Source organism: Salmo salar, chromosome 20 (assembly GCF_965601325.2).
Source record: "Salmo salar chromosome 20, fSalSal1, whole genome shotgun sequence".
Lineage (NCBI taxonomy): Eukaryota > Metazoa > Chordata > Actinopteri > Salmoniformes > Salmonidae > Salmo > Salmo salar.
The window spans coordinates 94242449-94261640 of NC_138310.1; the positions used below are offsets into that span (position 1 = coordinate 94242449).

The window sequence follows — 19192 nt, forward strand, 5'->3', positions numbered from 1 at the left end:
TGATAAAGTTGATCTAATTTGACTGACATGCACATTAATGTCTGTGAAGGAACATTTAATGTTTGTGCTTTTCTAATAACCAAGTCCACTGGGTTCATGCTGATTGATCATGCGTGGGAGGAATCCTCACTATCAGTAGAAGCAATTTGGCAGGACGCCCAGAACATTGTTTTGAGAACCGAAAGGTGTGTCTCAGTAACAAGGTCTCAGCTTGGAGAGAAGAAGCCTTGTGAGGTATTGGGCTGTCACATGCATGAACCAAACGTTAATGAATTATTAATTATGAATAATGATTAACCTGTTATGGATAGGGGGCAGTATTTTCACGGCCGGATAAAAAACATACCCGATTTAATCTGTTTATTACTCCTGCCCAGAAACTAGAATATGCATATAATTGTCTGATTTGGATAGAAAACACCCTAAAGTTTCTAAAACTGTTTGAATGGTGTCTGTGAGTATAACAGAACTCATATGGCAGGCCAAAACCTGAAAAGATTCCAAACAGGAAGTGCCCTCTCTGACCATTTCTTGGCCTTCTATACCCTCTTTATTGAAAACAGAGGATCTCTGCTGTAACGTGACAATTTCTAAGGCTCCCATAGGCTCTCAGAAGGCGCCAGAACGTTGAATGATGACTCTGCAGTCCCTGGCTGAAAAACAGTAGCGCATTTGGATAGTGGTCGATCTGAGAACAATGAGACGGGTGCGCGCGTGCACGTGAAGAGTCCATTTTACATTTTCAGTCTTTGAACGAAAACAACGACTCCCGGTCGGAATATTATCGCTATTTTACGCAAAAAAAAAAAAAAAATCGCATAAAAATTTATTTTAAACAGCGTTTGACATGCTTCGAAGTACGGTAATGGAATATTTTGAATTTTTTGTCACGATACGCGCCGGCGCGTCACCCTTCGTTACCCTTCGGATAGTGTCTTGAACGCATGAACAAAACGCCGCTATTTGGATATAACTATGGATTATTTGGAACCAAACCAACATTTGTTGTTGAAGTAGAAGTCCTGGGAGTGCATTCTGACGAAGAACAGCAAAGGTAATCCAATTTTTCTTATAGTAAATCTGAGTTTGGTGAGTACCAAACTTGGTGGGTGTCAAAATAGCTAGCCTGTGATGGCCGGGCTATGTACTCAGAATATTGCAAAATGTGCTTTCACCGAAAAGCTATTTTAAAATCGGACACCGCGATTGCATAAAGGAGTTCTGTATCTATAATTCTTAAAATAATTGTTATGTTTTTTGTGAACGTTTATCGTGAGTAATTTAGTAAATTCACCGGAAGTGTTCGATGGGAATGCTAGTTCTGAACGTCACATGCTAATGTAAAAAGCTGGTTTTTGATATAAATATGAACTTGATTGAACAAAACATGCATGTATTGTATAACATAATGTCCTAGGAGTGTCATCTGATGAAGATCATCAAAGGTTAGTGCTGCATTTAGCTGTGGTTTCGGTTTTTGTGACATTATATGCTAGCTTGAAAAATGGGTGTCTGATTATTTCTGGCTGGGTACTCTCCTGACATAATCTAATGTTTGCTTTCGTTGTAAAGCCTTTTTGAAATCGGACAGTGTGGTTAGATAAAGGAGAGTCTGGTCTTTAAAATGGTGTAAAATAGTCATATGTTTGAAAAATTGAAGTTTTCGGATTTTCGAGGAGTTTGTATTTCGCGCCACGCCCTATCATTGGATATTGGAGCGGTGTTCCGCTAGCGGAACGTCTAGATGTAAGAGGTTGCTAAATCATGCAAATATAACTTGTCTGTGTAAGCAGTATATAAGAGAACTAACGGGACTGCCCCGGCAGAGCTCCCGACCGACGTGTACTATGGAGCGTTAAGTTTGTTGGAACCTCTCCAGCTTGCTGATAATAAAGAATGATTCATTTAATATTGACTTCAGCTGTCCCTGGTGGTAATTTCTACAACACATCCTTCGCAACTGGTGACAACAACACATGTATTAGAGATGTGAGGACCAGACAGTCTGATCAATCTACAGTACAGTACATTACCGTCCTTGGTGGCTAAGGCACTACGGACTCCATGCCAGAGCTGGGAGATCTCCTCGTCTGTGGGAGTACGGTCCAGACAGAGGCCTTTCTCATGGTACAGCAGCCCCCATCTGGCAGCCTCTCCCTGGGTGTTCTGCTGGCCTGACATAGGGGTGGCCTTGGATGGGTTGGAAATAACACCGCTATCTGCCCTAATGACATGTGATCGGGTCTGGGGCGGGGCGAAGCTGTCCAGGGTGTTATTATTACACAAAGCCTCATCTACAGGAATCCCTGCTTCAGTAGCAGCAGAGTTAGACTGATCCATGTTGTAAGGAGTCTTGGTGGTGTCATTAAAGTGATCCATGTTGTAAGGAGTCTTGGTGGTGTCATTAAAGTGATCCATGTTGTAAGGAGTCTTGGTGGTGTCATTAAAGTGATCCATGTTGTAAGGAGTCTTGGTGGTGTATGATACTACAGCATCCGTCTCTCTTGTGTGTGTGTTAGGCTCCATGGTTTCAGTGCGGGGCGGGGGACGAGGCACCATGACCTTCCCGTGGGTCACCCGGGCCACGTGGCTGCTGGCCTCTGTAGCAGACTGGGGTCTGACGACTGTACCTTTTCTGGAGCGGGACGAAACAGGATCCATCCCTGCCCTGGCAGACCTCACTCTCCTGGGGACTCTGGGGCACCCGGTCCTCCCGCTGCTCCCCCTCTGGACCTTGACCTCCCTGGCTTCCACTCTTGTCTCCTTGGCCTCCTGGCCTCTCTCCTGGACCCTGACATCTGCCCAGGCCTGCTTGGTAAAGTGATAGCCGGTGGAGGACAGAGGGGTGTTGGTGGTCACCGTCTGGCCCTGACCCTGTTGGTGGTCTGATGATGCTGAGTGTTTATGTGGAGGTAGTGGATACTCAGAAACACACTTGTTGTTTGTTATAGGACTCCGTCGCGTCTCTTCCTCTTCCTCCAGATTTACCTCGTCAAACCAGCGTATCTTCTTTTTGACCGTCTTGTTGCCCTCTGCATCCTTGCCTTTCCTTCTGGTCAGTTCCACACTATCTCTGATGGACATGGTGAATTGTTTTGTGAATATTAAATGCCTGGTGTTATACATACTAGAACAAGCGTTTCCTCCCGACACTCCGTATTTGGATTGCTTTTTAAGAATTCCCTTCATACGTCGGACTTCAGTGCCTCTATGATGATCTGTGGCTGTGCTGACAGCAGCTACAGGTGTAAGAGATGGAGGTGTATCTGGGTGGTGTGTTGGTGTTATTTCCACCTGCAGGCTCTTCAGGCCTTTAGGGAAGTCAGACCTGATATTACAATGACCCAACGTCTGACTGAGAGGGTCTGTGTTCTTAGACCTCCCGGCTTTGGGCTCAGTGTTGGACCCTGCTTTGGGCTCAGTGTTGGACCCTGCTTTGGGCTCAGAGTTGGACCCCGCTTTGGGCTCAGAGTTGGACCCCGCTTTGGGCTCAGAGTTGGACCTCGCTTTGGGCTCAGAGTTGGACCCCGCTTTGGGCTCAGAGTTGGACCCTTTGTTGAGGTTGATCATGGCATCTTCAACACTGGGTTTGCTCCTGTGTGACTGATGTTGTGTGCTTTTTGTTGGCTGAATGATGGCGGTGTCTTCTCGGGCCCCTGAGCTACTTTTAGTGTTATAACTGAGGATATGATCAAGGTTTGAGGAAGGGGCTTCACACAGAAAGTCTTTGTGGCTGCAAGTTTTCCCAGGCAGAAGGACCTGTGTAGCCGACGGTTGTTTGGAATACTTGTCCTCCTGGTTTCTCACCTGCTGCCTAAATTCTAACTTTCCCTCTGGGGTCAGACGAGAGGTGCACTCTAGCAGCGTTATGTCTGGGGTAGAAACCTTAGAGAACGCTACGACCCCTGAGACTCTGTGGTCCCCACTCGGATGACTTTCCCTTTCCTGAGAGTGTTGGTCACCGTTATCTAAACGTATTGAGGATGTATCTATAATCCCACTCAGAGTTAGCAGGTTGGGGTGACTGACACTGAGGAACGGGGACTGGGACACAGTGTTACTCTGTGATGATGATTGGTCTGTACAACTCTGCCACCCAGTGGCCTGCGAGAGCTGGTGCATTCTGCTGTTACAATCTTCGACAGACTCCTCTGTCTGCTTTGATCTGGGGAGCTGAGGGCTAGCGTCACCTTTGACCTGTTGGAGGTTACCACTTAGGAAACTCTTTGTTGGTGGACAAAAAGACAAGTCGGAGGATGGACCATTGGGGTTTTTCTGGTGATCTAACCAAGAGCTGTGGACTCTCTGTATTGTGTTGTTGTGCTTTAAGATATCCTCCATCTCCAAGCTATCCAGACTGGACAAGCTCTCTGACTCAGTGACTCGGGTCACATTATGATGCTGTAATACAGAAGAGATAGTTTTGTTGGTTGATTCATTGATATTTGGGTAAAACAATTCATACAGATAAAAGCTATTTTAAAAAGTACCAAGAACCCCAGAGGATTACCCATGAAAGCATAAAAACACTTATTTTCAATGTGTTCCTCTGAGATGCATTAATTCAACAACAGAAGAGATGCATTAATTCAACAACAGAAGAGATGCATTAATTCAACAACAGAAGAGATGCATTAATTCAACAACAGAAGAGATGCATTAATTCAACAACAGAAGAGATGCATTAATTCAACAACAGAAGAGATGCATTAATTCAACAACAGAAGAGATGCATTAATTCAACAACAGAAGAGATGCATTAATTCAACAACAGAAGAGATGCATTAATTCAACAAGTGATGAATGTCATGATGGTAGGATATCCTTAACAAATGTGCATCGCTACACTATATATACACAAAAGTATGTGGACACCCCTTCAAATTAGTGGATTTGGCTATTTCAGCCACACCCGTTGCTGACAGGTGTATAAAAATCGAGCACACGGCCATGCAATCTCCATAGACAAACACTGGCAGCAGAATGGCCTTAATGAAGAGCTCAGTGACTTTCAACGTGGCACCGTCATAGGATGTCACCTTTACAACAAGTCGGTTCGTCAAATGTCTGCCCTACTAGAGCTGCTCCGGTCAACTGTAAGTGCTGTTATTGTGAAGTGGAAATGTCTAGGAGCAACAACGGCTCAGCCGGAAAGTGGTAGGCCACACAAGCTCAAAGTGCGGGACCGCCGAGTGCTGAAGCACGTAAAAATCATCTGTCCCCGAGTTCCAAACTGCCTCTGGAAACAACTTCAGCACAAGAACTGTTCGTCGGGAGCTTCATGAAATGGATTTCCATGGATGAGCAGCCGCACACAAGCCTAAGATCACCATGCTCAATGCCAAGCGTCGGCTGGAGTGGTGTAAAGCTCGCCGTCATTGGACTCTGGAGCAGTGGAAACGTGTTCTCTGGAGTGATGAATCACACTTCACCATCCGGCAGTCCTACGGACGAATCTGGGTTTGGCGGATGCCAGGAGAACGCTACCTGCCCCAATGCATAGTGGTAACTGTAAAGTTTGGTGGAGAAGGAATAATGGTCTGGGGGTGTTTTTCATGGTTTGGGCCCCTTAGTTCCAGTGAAGGGAAATCTTAACGCTACAGCATACAATGACATTCTAAATGATTCTGTGCTTCCAACTTTGTAGCAACAGTTTGGGGAAGGCCCTTTCCTGTTTCAGCATGACGATGTCATCATGCACAAAGCGAGGTCCATACAGAAATGGTTTGCGGAGATTGGTGTGGAAGAACTGGACTGGCCTGCACAGAGCCCTGACCTCAACCCCATCGAACACCTTTGAACATTGATGAATTGGAACGGACTGTGAGCCAGGGCCTAATCGCCCAACATCAGTGTCCGACCTCACTAATACTCTCGTGGCTGAATGGAAACAAGTCCCCCGCAGCAATGTTCCAACATCTAGTGGAAAGTCTTCCCAGAAGAGTGGAGGCTGTTATAGCAGCAATGTACCAACATCTAGTGGAAAGTCTTCCCAGAAGAGTGGAGGCTGTTATAGCAGCAATGTACCAACATCTAGTGGAAAGTCTTCCCAGAAGAGAGGATATTAATGCCTGTGATTTCGGAAGGAGACGTTCGACGATCAGGTGTCCACATACTTTTGGTCACGTAGTGTATCTGAAGTATCTAGTGCCCCTGGGCCCACGCACAGACATCGGTAACATTCCTGTGTGTTGGTGTGCAGAGGGGCCTCTGTCTGTTGATGCAGGTCCAGGCAGTAGCAGCAACAAGGCTAACATTACACTACAGGGACCTGTTTACTTTTTACCTCCACAGCAACAGAGAAGAGACGTGACCGGTTAGCTTTGCCAGAGTTTAATTCAACAAGGATTTTTGAAATGAAACAACTCATTAATATAGGCTATAAATGTAATAGAGATATGAACTGTAAGCTTCAGAAAACAATACGGGTTGTTGGCATGATTTAATAGAGATAGTTGACCCACAATGCATACCTGTGGACTGCTACAGTTCTCCTTGTCCCTCAGCTGTGTGTCCTGCAGATCGTCCCTCTCCCTCGGCTGTGTGTCCTGCAGATCGTCCCTGTCCCTCAGCTGTGTGTCCTGCAGATCGTCCCTGTCCCTCGGCTGTGTGTCCTGCAGATCGTCCCTGTCCCTCAGCTGTGTGTCCTGCAGATCGTCCCTGTCCCTCAGCTGTGTGTCCTGCAGATCGTCCCTGTCCCTCAGCTGTGTGTCCTGCAGATCGTCCCTGTCCCTCAGCTGTGTGTCCTGCAGCTGGCTGAGGAATAGTAGCCTGTTCTTGAAGCTGCTGAAGGTTCTGTCCTGCATCAGTTTGCTGTAGGCCTCCAGGTCAGACAGGGCCCCCTGGTGGAGCGACGGGCTGGGTGTCGGGGGAGGTTTAGGGGATGAAGTGCAGCTCCTGTGTTTAAACCGGAGGATTGACCAGAGAAACATGCTGATGGTGATATGTAGTTGGTATAATAACGTTCATTATAAATGCCAGTAAACTATAGGGTTGCTAACCTGATCCCAGATCAGTTTGTGCTCTTGCCAGCTCCAAATGGCAAACATGACAACGAGTGACAAAGAGTCTGTGGTATGATAGCACAAACAGACTGGGACTCAGGCTAGAAAATTACATGAATGAAAAGACTGGAGAAATATGCAGATGGTGACATAACGTTAAAAAAAAATAAGCCATTATTAAATGTTTATAAAGTCATTATAATAGTTTATTTGTGTTCATAGGGTAATGGTTATACATATATATATATATATATATATGTTGGAATATTCATTTCTTACTAGTACACATAGTTTACAAGTACTATTATAACAGACATTCTGACCTGTTGGGGCTGGAAGATTGTCCGGTATAGGAACTTAAGGTCAAGGTGCCTTGTATGTGATTAAGTGCCTCCTCGATATTAAAGGTGCTCTTCCTGAAAGCTGCAATACAACCAAGATAAATGTCTGTTAATGTAACTTGTTGGTATAATTACAGTGCCGTCGGAAAGTATTCAGACACCTTGACTTTTTCCCACATTTTGTTACGTTGCAGACTTATTCTAAAATGGATAAAAAAATAAAAAATAAATCCTAAGCAATCTACACACAATACACCATAATGATGAAGCAAAAACAGCTTTTTCGAAATGTTTGCAAATATCACATTTACATAAGTATTCAGACCCTTTACTCAGTACTTTGTTGAAGCACCTTTGGCAGTGATAACAGCCTCGAGTCTTCTTGGGTATGACGCTACAAGCTTGGCACACCTGTATTTGGGGAGTTTCTCCTATTCTTCTCTGCAGATCCTCTCAAGCTATTTTCAGGTCTCTCCAGAGATGTTCAATCGGGTTAGAGTCTGGGCTCTGGCTGGGCCACTCAAGGACATTCAGAGACTTGTCCCGAAGCCAATCCTGCGTTGTCTTGTCTATGTGCTTAGGGTCATTGTTCTGTTGGAAGGTGAACCTTCATCCCAGTGAGGTCCTGAGCAAGTTCTCATCAAGAATCTTTCTGTACTTTGCTATGTTCATCTTTCCCTCGATCCAGACTAGTCTCCCAGTCCCTGCCTCTGAAAAACAACCCCACAACATGATGCTGCCACCACCATGCTTCACCGTAGGGATGGTGCCTGGTTTCCTCCAGACGTGACACTTGGCATTCAGGCCAAAGAGTTCAATCTTGGTTTCATCAGACCAGAGAATCTTGTTTCTCATGGTCTGAGAGTCTTTTAGGTGCCTTTTGGCAAACTCCAAGCAGGCTGTCATGTGCCTTTTACTGAGGAGTGGCTTCTGTGGGACTCTACCATGAAGGCCTGATTGGTGGAGTGCTGCAGAGATGGTTGTCCTTCTGGAAAGTTCTCACATCTCCACAGAGGAACTCTAGAGCTCTGTCAGTGACCATCAGGTTCTTGGTCACCTCCCTGACCAAGGCCCTTCTCCCCCTGATTGCTCAGTTTGGCCAGGCGGCCAGCTCTAGGAAGAGTCTTGGTGGTTCCAAACTTGTTTTGGTACCCTTCCCCAGATCTGTGCCTCGACACAATCCTGCCTCGGAGCTCTACGGACAATTCCTTCGACCTCATGGCTTGGTTGTTGCTCTGACTGGCACTGTCAACGGTGGGACCTTATATAGACAGGTGTGTGCCTTTCCAAATCATGTTCAATCAATAGAATTTACCGCAGGTGAACTCCAATCAAGTTGTAGAAACATGGATGATGAGCAATGGAAACAGGATGCACCTGAGCTCAATTTCCAGTCTCAAAGCGAAGGGTCTGAATACTTCTGTAACTAAGGTATTTTTTAAATTATTTTTATAAATTAGTAAACATTTCTAAAAACCTGTTTTCGCTTTGTCATTATGTGGTATTGATGAGGTAAAAAAAAAAATGTTTTAATCCATTTTAGAATAAGGCTGCAACTTAAAATGTGTAAAAAGTCAAAGGGGTCTGAATATTTTCCCAACGCACTGTAGCGTGTGATTCTATTCAGATGTTGTTTTCTCAAGAACGCATTACAGTTAAAAACCGCAAAGAGTAAAAAGTGGAGACCAGTAATTGTGTTTTTCTGTGTGTGAAACGCAGCTTTGAGGTTGTGCGACTGACATTGTCGGCGTCTCTGTGACGGGGGAAGATGTGCCCTCTGGAAGCGTTCAGTAGCATCCTGGACTGTCTGTTTACGTTGTTGTAGGATGTTTTCTCTCAGCCTCTGTTCCTGGACGTCCCAGAGCTTCTTGCTCTCCTCCAGAACCCTGGAAAACACAAGAGAATACATTACAGACTGGTCCCAGATCTGTTTAACCATCTCCTCTCCTCCAGAACCCTGCATGGAAAACACAAGAGAATACATTACAGACTGGTCCCAGATCTGTTTAACCATCTCCTCTCCTCCAGAACCCTGGAAAACACAAGAGAATACATTACAGACTGGTCCCAGATCTGTTTAACCATCTCCTCTCCTCCAGAACCCTGCATGAAAAACACAAGAGAATACATTACAGACTGGTCCCAGATCTGTTTAACCATCTCCTCTCCTCCAGAACCCTGCATGAAAAACACAAGAGAATACATTACAGACTGGTCCCAGATCTGTTTAACCATCTCCTCTCCTCCAGAACCCTGCATGGAAAACACAGAGAATACATTACAGACTGGTCCCAGATCTGTTTAACCATCTCCTCTCCTCCAGAACCCTGGAAAACACAAGAGAATACATTACAGACTGGTCCCAGATCTGTTTAACCATCTCCTCTCCTCCAGAACCCTGCATGGAAAACACAAGAGAATACATTACAGACTGGTCCCAGATCTGTTTAACCATCTCCTCTCCTCCAGAACCCTGCATGGAAAACACAAGAGAATACATTACAGACTGGTCCCAGATCTGTTTAACCATCTCCTCTCCTCCAGAACCCTGCATGGAAAACACAAGAGAATACATTACAGACTGGTCCCAGATCTGTTTAACCATCTCCTCTCCTCCAGAACCCTGCATGGAAAACACAAGAGAATACATTACAGACTGGTCCCAGATCTGTTTAACCATCTCCTCTCCTCCAGAACCCTGCATGGAAAACACAAGAGAATACATTACAGACTGGTCCCAGATCTGTTTAACCATCTCCTCTCCTCCAGAACCCTGCATGGAAAACACAAGAGAATACATTACAGACTGGTCCCAGATCTGTTTAACCATCTCCTCTCCTCCAGAACCCTGCATGGAAAACACAAGAGAATACATTACAGACTGGTCCCAGATCTGTTTAACCAACTCCTCTCCTCCAGAACCCTGGAAAACACAAGAGAATACATTACAGACTGGTCCCAGATCTGTTTAACCATCTCCTCTCCTCCAGAACCCTGGAAAACACAAGAGAATACATTACAGACTGGTCCCAGATCTGTTTAACCATCTCCTCTCCTCCAGAACCATGGAAAACACAAGAGAATACATTACAGACTGGTCCCAGATCTGTTTAACCATCTCCTCTCCTCCAGAACCCTGCATGGAAAACACAAGAGAATACATTACAGACTGGTCCCAGATCTGTTTAACCATCTCCTCTCCTCCAGAACCCTGCATGGAAAACACAAGAGAATACATTACAGACTGGTCCCAGATCTGTTTAACCATCTCCTCTCCTCCAGAACCCTGCATGGAAAACACAAGAGAATACATTACAGACTGGTCCCAGATCTGTTTAACCATCTCCTCTCCTCCAGAACCCTGCATGGAAAACACAAGAGAATACATTACAGACTGGTCCCAGATCTGTTTAACCATCTCCTCTCCTCCAGAACCCTGCATGGAAAACACAAGAGAATACATTACAGACTGGTCCCAGATCTGTTTAACCAACTCCTCTCCTCCAGAACCCTGGAAAACACAAGAGAATACATTACAGACTGGTCCCAGATCTGTTTAACCATCTCCTCTCCTCCAGAACCCTGGAAAACACAAGAGAATACATTACAGACTGGTCCCAGATCTGTTTAACCATCTCCTCTCCTCCAGAACCATGGAAAACACAAGAGAATACATTACAGACTGGTCCCAGATCTGTTTAACCATCTCCTCTCCTCCAGAACCCTGCATGGAAAACACAAGAGAATACATTACAGACTGGTCCCAGATCTGTTTAACCATCTCCTCTCCTCCAGAACCCTGCATGGAAAACACAAGAGAATACATTACAGACTGGTCCCAGATCTGTTTAACCATCTCCTCTCCTCCAGAACCCTGCATGGAAAACACAAGAGAATACATTACAGACTGGTCCCAGATCTGTTTAACCATCTCCTCTCCTCCAGAACCCTGCATGGAAAACACAAGAGAATACATTACAGACTGGTCCCAGATCTGTTTAACCATCTCCTCTCCTCCAGAACCCTGCATGGAAAACACAAGAGAATACATTACAGACTGGTCCCAGATCTGTTTAACCATCTCCTCTCCTCCAGAACCCTGCATGGAAAACACAAGAGAATACATTACAGACTGGTCCCAGATCTGTTTAACCATCTCCTCTCCTCCAGAACCCTGCATGGAAAACACAAGAGAATACATTACAGACTGGTCCCAGATCTGTTTAACCATCTCCTCTCCTCCAGAACCCTGCATGGAAAACACAAGAGAATACATTACAGACTGGTCCCAGATCTGTTTAACCATCTCCTCTCCTCCAGAACCCTGTATGAAAAACACAGAGAATACATTACAGACTGGTCCCAGATCTGTTTAACCAACTCCTCTCCTCCAGAACCCTGCATGAAAAACACAGAGAATACATTACAGACTGGTCCCAGATCTGTTTAACCAACTCCTCTCCTCCAGAACCCTGCATGGAAAACACAGAGAATACATTACAGACTGGTCCCAGATCTATTTAGCCAACTCCTCTGACTAGCATTTTCTAATAGGTTTTAACCTGGTCCCAGATCCATCAAGATTGATTGTAGTGATCTTTAAAAATAAGAAATAAATGTAAGCCCCACAGGAAACTGAGTCCATTCCTTGAGGTGCATTCTCAGCAGTCATTAAATAGTTGAAGGAACCACTGGTTGGTTTAGAGAGGGGAAAATAACATATCAGGCTTTTATGAACAATAACTCACAATATTATAAAATATCTGCCATTTACCAGACACTTTTATCTAAAGCGACTGACAGTCATGTGTGGATACATACAGTATGTGTGGGTGGCCCGAGTGAGAATTGAACCCACAACCTTTGGCCGATGCAAGCGCCATGCTCTACCTGACTGAGCCACACAAGACATCTTGGTTTACGGCTTACAAAACAATGATGATGATGATGTCTCCGAGGGAGACTTCTCTTGGCTAGCCTGTTAATGCTCCTTCCATAGAAGTAAACAATTAAAAGAGGTGGGCTACTGTTCATTAAACACACACACACACACACACACACACACACACACACACACACACACACACACACACACACACACACACACACCTCATTAGGTAGTGTTGTCCTTAGAAACCCTAACGCTGACTTAATCCTCCTTCAGTCCTGTCAGTGGTTTCTGGAGCTCTGCACATTTATCCTACGAGGGTATAAATCAAGGATTGGACGGCATGAGACCTGAGAGGGTCACCACTCCAGTAGTCTAGTCAGACCTGACAGGGTCACCACTCCAGTAGTCTAGTCAGACCTGACAGGGTCACCACTCCAGTAGTCTAGTCAGACCTGACAGGGTCACCACTCCAGTAGTCTAGTCAGACCTGACAGGGTCACCACTCCAGTAGTCTAGTCAGACCTGACAGGGTCACCACTCCAGTAGTCTAGTCAGACCTGACAGGGTCACCACTCCAGGAGTCTGGTCAGACCTGACAGGGTCACCACTCCAGGAGTCTAGTCAGACCTGACAGGGTCACCACTCCAGTAGTCTAGTCAGACCTGACAGGGTCACCACTCCAGGAGTCTAGTCAGACCTGACAGGGTCACCACTCCAGTAGTCTGGTCAGACCTGACAGGGTCACCACTCCAGTAGTCTGGTCAGACCTGACAGGGTCACCACTCCAGTAGTCTGGTCAGACCCGACAGGGTCACCACTCCAGGAGTCTAGTCAGACCTGACAGGGTCACCACTCCAGTAGTCTAGTCAGACCTGACAGGGTCACCACTCCAGGAGTCTAGTCAGACCTGACAGGGTCACCACTCCAGTAGTCTGGTCAGACCTGACAGGGTCACCACTCCAGTAGTCTGGTCAGACCCGACAGGGTCACCACTCCAGTAGTCTGGTCAGACCCGACAGGGTCACCACTCCAGTAGTCTGGTCAGACCCGACAGGGTCACCACTCCAGGAGTCTAGTCAGACCCGACAGGGTCACCACTCCAGGAGTCTAGTCAGACCCGACAGGGTCACCACTCCAGGAGTCTAGTCAGACCCGACAGGGTCACCACTCCAGGAGTCTAGTCAGACCCGACAGGGTCACCACTCCAGGAGTCTAGTCAGACCCGACAGGGTCACCACTCCAGGAGTCTAGTCAGACCCGACAGGGTCACCACTCCAGGAGTCTAGTCAGACCCGACAGGGTCACCACTCCAGGAGTCTAGTCAGACCCGACAGGGTCACCACTCCAGGAGTCTAGTCAGACCCGACAGGGTCACCACTCCAGGAGTCTAGTCAGACCCGACAGGGTCACCACTCCAGGAGTCTAGTCAGACCCGACAGGGTCACCACTCCAGGAGTCTAGTCAGACCCGACAGGGTCACCACTCCAGGAGTCTGGTCAGACCCGACAGGGTCACCACTCCAGGAGTCTGGTCAGACCTGACAGGGTCACCACTCCAGGAGTCTAGTCAGACCTGACAGGGTCACCACTCCAGGAGTCTGGTCAGACCTGACAGGGTCACCACTCCAGTAGTCTAGTCAGACCTGACAGGGTCACCACTCCAGTAGTCTAGTCAGACCTGACAGGGTCACCACTCCAGTAGTCTAGTCAGACCTGACAGGGTCACCACTCCAGTAGTCTAGTCAGACCTGACAGGGTCACCACTCCAGTAGTCTAGTCAGACCTGACAGGGTCACCACTCCAGTAGTCTGGTCAGACCTGACAGGGTCACCACTCCAGTAGTCTGGTCAGACCTGACAGGGTCACCACTCCAGTAGTCTAGTCAGACCTGACAAGGTCACCACTCCAGTAGTCTAGTCAGACCTGACAAGGTCACCACTCCAGTAGTCTGGTCAGACCAGCCCTGGCCTGCAGTTGGTTCATTACCAGGAGGTCTAATTCAAGATAACAGGATACAATCCTGCTGACGACGACAGCACATTGTTAAATAACCTTCTCTAGTTAGCTTTACAGTCACAGCGGATGTGTCCTTCTCTAGCTAGCTTTACAGTCACAGCGGATGTGTCCTCTAGCTAGCTTTACAGTCACAGCGGATGTGTCCTTCTCTAGTTAGCTTTACAGTCACAGCGGATGTGTCCTTCTCTAGTTAGCTTTACAGTCACAGCGGATGTGTCCTTCTCTAGTTAGCTTTACAGTCACAGCGGATGTGTCCTTCTCTAGTTAGCATTACAGTCACAGCGGATGTGTCCCAAATGGAACCCTGACGTGACCCCGCAAAAACAACATTTACACCATTATATCGATCTAGTAGGAAAATTACGTGGTGGCAGGTTGTGGTTAGACCGTTGGGCCAGTAACCGGAAGGTTGCTGGATCGAATCTCAGAGCTGACAAGGTAAAAAAAAAATCTGTCGTTCTGCCCCTGAACAAGGCAGTTTAACCCACTGTTCCCCGGTAGGGCGTCGTTGTAAATAAGAATTTGCCTTGTTAAATTAAGGTTAAATAAAACAAAACAAACATTTGAAAAAAGTAGTGCACTAAATAGGGCAGAAATGAGTTGTACTTGGACAGATGGATGGACTGGAAGCATTCACTAGTAGCAGCAGGGTGCTCATGACGTGGTCCAGACCGAGGGACACTTTAGAACATGTACATATAACTCATTTTAGTTAGGCTATGTTTTGAGACACGGACCTACGGTTGTTAGGTAGTAACCTGCCACATGACAATGACCGTATAGTGGTTTGCAAGACAACACAAACAGATCTGGGACCAGGCTACGATTTAAGCAGAAGAACGTAGGTAAAATAAACTTACTTCCTTCGTCGGTTGGTTTCCAGGGAGAAGCAGCGAGCTCGGGCCCTGCATGACTTCTGTTCCTCCACCAGAACATGCCGGTCATCTTCAAACACCCTGTCAGCTCCTATCCTGCTGGTTCTGACATCAGGCCCGGGTTAAGGTGTTTATGCTGATTGTGTCATTATAGGTACAATTCATACAATAAGAACAAAAATGTACATGCCTACTATCTTAATATGCAACAATAAACGACCCTACTTGTTGGCATGCAACAACAGGCAGCACCTGTTTCAGGTGCCAAGCTTCAGCCTAAACTCAATGTTTTATGTTGGCTAGGCCTCGTTGCAGAATACACGTCAAAGTAGAATGTTTATAGTCAGATCCATGTGAATTAATTCCAACCCAATTAGGCCTATTTATATAGAGTACAAAGAAAAACATTTTATTTTCGTGTCAAACCGCTAGTTGGCAACCCATCCTTTATGGGATTAACTGACACATAAACAAACATTACAATAATTCACTGTGATAATTCTTCTTCCGGTGGTCTGTCTGCCTGCCTGCCAGTCTGTCTGTCCAAAAACAGAAACATTAGGACCTAAACTAGCCATATAGCTAGATGATTTGTTCTAGGTAATAGACACAAAACACACACTCCCTAAGGTTATGTTTCCCACTGAGCTAACGTTAGCTAGGCTATATTAGCAATGTCAATGTTGTGCAAGGATACGAGTAGAACAAGTTGTCCTTCACAGCTTGCATTCTAGGAAACTACTGACAGGCTTGACAAGTTTACCAAAACCACCCACAGTCTTCATTCGACCAAGTTCAGGATTTGACCCCCCGGACAAAAACAGAGAGAAATGTTCGATAAAACGGGCAGTGACCCAGCTAACGAAACGCTAAGGTTACGGTCACTTCTTCCCCGTTCATTTCGTCGCATACAATATCAAATCAAATCGGGAAATGGTAAACTCTTGTATTATTACCCCACCGGGCAAAAAGTATTCCACAACTAAGTTTTATTAAGAAAGTCAATAAACAAGTTAGCGTTTTCTTGCTAAATTAATTTCTACAGCTGTCTGTGTACAACAGTCCACGCCATGTTGGCAACCGAGGACGCGCTTCCTTGACAACGGAAGGTTGGGATTTCTGCGCAGTACCGGAAGTTGGCCAGCAGGTGGCCCCTCTACAACACTGTTCCTATGTAGTCAGGTTACTTGTTGAAGATGGACTGACACACTGGTGAAATGTCCTTTTAAAAAAAATGTTTTTACTGTGCAGCTTGTGCACCTGGATATCAGAGTCCAGTTTAAACCTGATATTCCAATGAACATGATACATTCTATGTTGGACCCATATAATGTTTGATCCAACCTAGCCTGTGGACCTAATCAACTAAACGGCACGTACGGCACGTAAAGATTTTATGTACATAATAGTCAAATGCATATTGCTATTGAAAGCAGTTTGCTAATACTAAGGGTGGGTTTATTGCCATCATCCAATCAGCTAGAATGGAGCTGGTGTGTATAGCAGCCATTTTATGGGCTCCTGACCAATCATTCTACTTTGTGTGTTTTTTTGCTCTGATCTTAAAGCTGCAATATGTCACTTTTTGGGCGACACGACCAAATTCACATAGAAATATGAGACGTAGATTTGTCATTTTCATTGAAAGCAAGTCTAAGAAGCTGTAGATCTGTTCTGTGTGTGCTATTTTTTTGCTTCTCGTTCTTAAATTAATCTTTTGTGTCTTTTACTTTCAGTTTTGTAAACCAGCTTCAAGCAACTCTAAGGGGTTAAAGATAATATATTGTGGGTTATTGAAAATATATTTCACAGCGGTTTAGATGGTACAATGATTCTCTACACTATTTTCTGTTTTGTCACAAACTATAAGAATTTTAACAACCAGGAAATAGAGGAGTGATTTCTACATATTGCACCTGTAACTGTTTTTGTACATAATGTTTCCTATGACCGAAAAGAGCTTCTGGACATCAGAACAGAGATCACTGACCTTCATTTTTGATGAAGAATTATTGTCCAATGACTCGGCTTTACAGGACATATTGCTCACCGGGGACCAGGCCCTAATCCCCGACCCTGATGAAACTATGATACAGAGGTCGATGTGGGGGGCACCCTGATGAAACTACAATACAGAGGTCGATGTGGGGGCACCCTGATGAAACTATTATACAGAGGTCGATGTGGGGGCACCCTGATGAAACTACAATACAGAGGTTGATGTGGGGGCACCCTGATGAAACTATTATACAGAGGTCGATGTGGGGGCACCCTGATGAAACTATTATACAGAGGTCGATGTGGGGGCACCCTGATGAAACTACAATACAGAGGTCGATGTGGGGGGCACCCTGATGAAACTACAATACAGAGGTCGATGTGGGGGGCACCCTGATGAAACTACAATACAGAGGTCGATGTGGGGGGCACCCTGATGAAACTACAATACAGAGGTCGATGTGGGGGCACCCTGATGAAACTATGATACAGAGGTCGATGTGGGGGGCACCCTGATGAAACTACAATACAGAGGTCGATGTGGGGGGCACCCTGATGAAACTATGATACAGAGGTCGATGTGGGGGGCACCCTGATGAAACTACAATACAGAGGTCGATGTGGGGGGCACCCTGATGAAACTATGATACAGAGGTTGATGTGGGGGGCACCCTGATGAAACTACAATACAGAGGTCGATGTGGGGGCACCCTGATGAAACTGTGCTTGAGTGAGGGAGTGTGTGTGTGTGTGTGTGTGTGTGTGTGTGTGTGTGTGTGTGTGTGTAGGTTGGTCCAGGGGTGGAAGGGGAGAGAGGGGTAGATGTGTTTGTGGGGGAGGGTGGGGAGAGTGCATGTATGCATCCCACAGCTGTTGCTATGGTGTTAAGTACAATATAGGATGAATAGGAATAATTGTTTGCCAAAATAATAATTGCTTGACAAAAATGTAGATTTTGTGCTGCCAGTCCTGGTTATACAATCCTTCTGAGGAAATGCCTACATTATTATTTATTTGTCATTATTTATTATTTGTCAATTGTGGAAATAAATTAAGATCTGCTTGATTTTTTCATGTGTACAGAACCAGTCAAACGTTTGGACAAAACCTACTCATTCAAGGGTTTTTCTTTATTTTGACTATTTTTTACATGTTAGAATAATAGTGAAGACATCGAAACTCAGAAATAACAGATAGTGAATCATGTAAACTCAGCAAAAAAAGAAGCGTCCCTTTTTCAGGACCCTGTCTTTCAAAGTTATTTGGATTTTTACGAATTAACTTCATAGATCTTCATCGTAAAGGGTTTAAACACTGGTTCCCATGCTTGTTCAATGAACCATCAACAATTAATGAACATGCACCTGTGGAACGGTCGTTAAGACACTAACAGCTTACAGACGGTAGGCAATTAAGGTCACAGTTATGAAACTTAAGACACTAAAGAGGCCTTTCTACTGACTCTGAAAAACACCAAAAGAAAGATGCCCAGGGTCCCTGAACATCTGCGTGAACATGCCTTATGCATGCTGCAAGGAGACATGAGGACTGCAGATGTGGCCAGGGCAATAAATTGCAATGTCCGTACTGTGAGACGCCTAAGACAGCACTACAGGGAGACAGGACAGACAGCTGATCGTCCTCGCAGTGGCAGACCACGTGTAACAACACCTGCACAGGATCGGTACATCCGAACATCACACCTTCGGGACAGGTACAGGATGGCAACAACAACTTCCTGAGTTACACCAGGAACGCACAATCCCTCCATCAGTGCTCAGACTGTCCGCAACAGGCTGAGAGAGGCTGGACTGAGGGCTTGTAGGCCTGTTGTAAGGCAGGTCCTCACCAGACATCACCGGCAACAACGTCGCCTATGGGCACAAACCCACCTTCGCTGGACCAGACAGGACTGGCAAAAAGTGCTCTTTACTGACGAGTTGCGGTTTTGTCTCACCAGGGGTGATGGTCGGATTTGTGTTTATCGTCGAAGGAATGAGCGTTACACCGAGGCCTGTACTCTGGAGCGGGATCGATTTGGAGGTGGAGGGTCCGTCATGGTCTGGGG

The 19192-nt window shown here is 45.8% G+C and overlaps 1 protein-coding gene across 2 annotated transcripts in view; it reads right to left on the bottom strand.

Moving 5' to 3' along the window:
• Nucleotides 1-16212, bottom strand: part of cep126 (centrosomal protein 126) — a 43838-nt gene extending 27626 nt beyond the window's left edge. For both annotated transcript variants that reach the window (XM_045704164.2, XM_045704166.2), the window contains exons 1-6: nucleotides 15824-16212; nucleotides 15112-15231; nucleotides 9086-9231; nucleotides 7328-7427; nucleotides 6474-6897; nucleotides 2034-4401 (exon numbers count right to left, since the gene is read on the bottom strand). In XM_045704164.2, coding sequence (XP_045560120.2) covers nucleotides 2034-4401; nucleotides 6474-6897; nucleotides 7328-7427; nucleotides 9086-9231; nucleotides 15112-15231; nucleotides 15824-15855 — 3190 coding nt within the window. In that variant the 5' untranslated portion in view covers nucleotides 15856-16212. The remainder of the gene's footprint in view (nucleotides 1-2033; nucleotides 4402-6473; nucleotides 6898-7327; nucleotides 7428-9085; nucleotides 9232-15111; nucleotides 15232-15823) is intronic.
• Nucleotides 16213-19192: the final 2980 nt, after the last annotated feature.